General features: G+C 41.8%; 1 protein-coding gene across 1 annotated transcript; it reads left to right on the plus strand.

Annotated features, from left to right (window-relative positions):
- The first annotated feature begins 1,147 nt into the window (after window positions 1-1,147).
- LOC105891777 (E3 ubiquitin-protein ligase TRIM35-like) lies at window positions 1,148-3,927 on the plus strand. The gene is made up of 5 exons (XM_031576073.1): window positions 1,148-1,552; window positions 1,712-1,807; window positions 2,520-2,750; window positions 3,109-3,199; window positions 3,407-3,927. Exons 1-5 carry the CDS (start codon window positions 1,148-1,150, stop codon window positions 3,925-3,927), a joined length of 1,344 nt encoding a protein of 447 aa, XP_031431933.1.
- Window positions 3,928-4,144: the final 217 nt, after the last annotated feature.

Genomic DNA, 4,144 nt, shown 5'->3' on the forward strand with positions numbered 1-4,144 from the left:
CTACGACATCAGCAACAGAGAGCTTCTGGCCATTAAGCTGGCCCTCGCCACTGGCTTGAGGGGGCACAACATCCGTTTTAGTGCTCATGGACCATAAGAACTTAGAATACCTCCGTGAGGCCCGAAGACTCAACCCCAGGCAAGCCAGATGGGGCCCTCTTCTTCGCCCCCTTCAGTTTCACCATCTCTCATCACCCAGGGCCCAAGAATGTACTCCCGGATGCCCTCTCCAGGAACCACGGGGAAGTCGAGGGATCTGATGACCCGTAGGGCATCTTACCACCCTACATCATCGTTTCCCCGATCCAGTGGGCTCTGGACGATCAAGTTGCTCAAGCCCTGACTGAAAATGAAGACCCTGCTCCGCCGGGCACCCCTGCCACCCTCTCTCTTTGTTTAAAGCCAAACTAAAATCGGTTCTAATTAACGTCTGTCAGCCGAAGGCTGGATCCCAGCGTACGCTGCAGAATCCAAAGAGAGTTTCGGGTTCTGATTGATGTGGCAAGGCACCAAAGCACAATGTGCTTGCAGTGAATATCAGGTTCTGAGAGATAATAACATGTAAATTGTTTATGAAAAATAACACATTGTCTCTATGTGTCGCTATGTCTCTAACTCCAGCATAACAACTGATTCTTCCATCTTTGTGAAGAAACATTGCATTGATCATGTCTGACTAGATAATTAGATACTTCAACACTGTTTCACTAAGCACTCACCAGAGTTCAATCCAGTTCTTCCAGTTCCATACATACCGTGGGTAAATAAGGGGAGAGAAATGAAAGCAGTTTAGACCAATCACTCACCAGAGTCCAATCCAGTTCTTCCAGTTCTATACTTACTGTAGGTAAATAAGGAGAGAGTCATGAATGCAGTTTAGACCAATCCGAAGTCTCTGAAGTTGATCGAAAGAAAAATCAGGAAATAAACGTGAACCCATGATACAGTTGACTTCATGTCAGCTATTCTGCCTCTTCAGTTCGACACTTTTAGTCAGTAGATCTATTTTAATGGCTGAGTACATGCCATTGTTACCTTACAGATAATAAGGCAGGTGATACTGAGGTGATTTCTGACAAAAAGAGAGTGAAAGTTAAGTGTACACACTCAAAGTTTCCAGCGAAGTGACTGTTTCTGTGAGAGGAGGATGGCATCTAAAAGCTTTCTACCTGAAGAGGATTTCACCTGTCCTGTTTGCTTTGACATTTTCAAGGATCCCGTCCTTCTTTTGTGTAGTCACAGCTTCTGCAAAGTCTGCCTTCAGAAGTTCTGGAGAGAGAAGAAATCTAAGGAGTGTCCAGTTTGTAGAAAAAAATCTTCAATGGACAATCCACCACTGAATTTGTCTTTGAAGAACTTATCTGAGTCTTTCCTGAAGGAGAAGAGTCAGAGGGCTTCAGGAGGGTCTGAAGTACTCTGCAGTCTGCACGGTGAGAGACACAAGCTGTTCTGTCTGGAGGATAAACAGCCCATATGTGTGGTGTGTCAGGCTTCCAGGAAACACTCAGGACACCAATTCCTTCCCATAGATGAAGCTGCACTAGATTATAAAGTGAGTTTCTATTATTTGCTTATAGGTGAAAATGTCATTTATGACTATGTAATGGACATACTCTGCCTTCTCTGTCTGTGCTGTTACTGAATGAATATTCATAACAACAGAAAATGAGTATAGATAATCTCAACGTATCAAATATTTTGTTCGTTATAGGAACAGCTCAAGGCTGTACTGAAACCCCTGCAAGATAAAGTGAAAGAATTTGAAGAAGTGAAGAAAACATTTGACCAAACAGCCAGTCACATTAAGGTGAGACCAGAACAACCAGTTTCTGAAAGAGACCATTGACTTCATGACACTGTTTCTTACATTGTGTATTATAACCTATATGATATGATACGTAAACAACTTGTATTGTGCAGCTATTCAGTTTCATTACAACTACAAATGAAGTTACATCAAGCATCTCACTTGGGCAATTTGATACAGATATTACAAGTACATAAACTGAAATTTATATTATTAGTAATGTTACGCCCCTCTGCATCCTCACTGGTCTTGCAGTGGTAGTGCCACAGCCTCTCGGTAAATGGGCATAATTTCCTTGATTGGCAGCACCTGAGGAGGTGTGGATAAAAGCCAAGCTGTTTGTCATTAGGATGGGCCTTGCATTCTCACCATGCCTTTGATGCTGGTACAAACTATGTTTTTTTTGGTGCTTTGCATTTACTGTTTTATCTCCTATTTTTCTTTTGTCAGAAATAAACCCCTATTTTAGTAGACTTTAGTTTGGTCTGTCTCCAATTTATGTTGCGGCTCACGAGCCGGGTCGTAACAAGTATCATTAAGACATTTAGAGCAATGATTTCACCACATGATAGTTCAGCCCTTGGATAAACTGCTCATGCTGTCAACATTAATGCACATTATTACTTTGACAATATTAATATTCAACAAATGACATTTGCTTTGGGTAACATTTGTCTTATGACTGTAGTCTCTTTAATGTGTGTTATTCAAGGTCCAGGCCCATCAGTCAGAGAAGCAGATCAAGAAGGAGTTTAAGAAGCTTCATCAGTTTCTGAAAGATGAAGAGGATGCCAGAATAAGAGCACTAAAGGAGGAAGAGAAGCAGAAGAGTTTTATTATGAAAGAGAAGATTCAAGAATTGAGCAAGGAGATGTCCATTCTTTCAGATACAATAACCGCCATTGAAAAGCAGATGGTTGCTGAAGACATAATCCTCTTGCAGGTATGAACATGAGGTTTCAGTTCAGTTATAGAGAAAAAAAATGGTGACATGTTTGACATTTGACATATTTTGACATTTGACATATTTTCAGTTTTGTTATCTATTTCTTTTGATCTTTTGTTATATAATGTATCATTACTGTCCATTGTGTGAACAAGAAGTAAACCCTCAAGTTAGACACAGAATATTGAAATGAACTGAAATGAAATCTGTGCTGTATGCTGTTTTCCAGAACTTCAAGGCTACCATAGAAAGGTGAGAGATTTCAATTTTCTTCTTTTTGCTTGAACCCACACTAAAACTAGTGCTAACTACAGTCTGTTTTCCTAGTTCTACGAGCACACTGCAAAAACCACAGAGAGTTTCAGGAGCTCTGATTGATGTGGCAAAGCACCTGGGCAACCTGAAGTTCAGAGTCTGGGAGAAGATGAAGGACATAGTTCGGTTCAGTGAGTTCTATGTCACCTACGTCACACACACACACACACACACACACACACACACCCCCACACACACACACACACACACACCCCCCCCCCCCCACACACACACACACACACACACACACACACACTGTATAACATCAACCAGCCAACAGTAAAATAAGTCATACACCTGAGTCCATTTACTCACCCTATCCTTATCTCCCTGTTCAGCTCCTGTAGTGTTGGACCCAAACACTGCAAACCCATCGCTCTTCATTTCTGAGGATCTGACCAGCTTTAAAATGATAAATTCTACAAAGACAGTCCCCAACAATCCAGAAAGATTTAATGTCAGTGAATGTGTCCTGGGCTCTGAGGGCTTCAACTCAGGGTCACACTCCTGGGATGTTGAAGTTGGAGACAGTACATGCTGGTATGTGGGTGTGACCCCAGAGTCCAACCAGAGGAAGGGGGACACCTTCACATGGGGGAGAGTGTGGTGTGTGGGGTTTGGAGGGGGGTTTATAGGGCATGTGCATTTATTGAAACAGAACCTCCACACACTCAGAGTGCATCTGGATTTGGATAAAGGACAGGTGTCATTCTCTGATCCTATAAAAAATACACACTTACACACTTTCAAACACACATTCGCTGAGAAAGTCCTTCCCTTCTTCTACAGCCGCAGTTCACCACTGAGTATTTTAACACTGAAGCCCTCGGTGACCATTGAACAACGCAGACTATGTTGAAACTAACTACAAGCTCTTTAGGGTTCCACTGAGTAAAGAAAACCAAAACATCAACACAATTCAATGGTTCTATATCTAAATCTATGTTTTTCCAATATAAAATATGTAGCCTCTATGGTAGTTGTATATGGAACATGTGGCTGTTAAGTAGAAGTAATACACTCCCCTCCCAACACTAGCAGTAGGTGGTATTTGCTGCTGGTAATTATATGATTTA

Source organism: Clupea harengus, chromosome 11, assembly GCF_900700415.2.
Source record: "Clupea harengus chromosome 11, Ch_v2.0.2, whole genome shotgun sequence".
NCBI lineage: Eukaryota > Metazoa > Chordata > Actinopteri > Clupeiformes > Clupeidae > Clupea > Clupea harengus.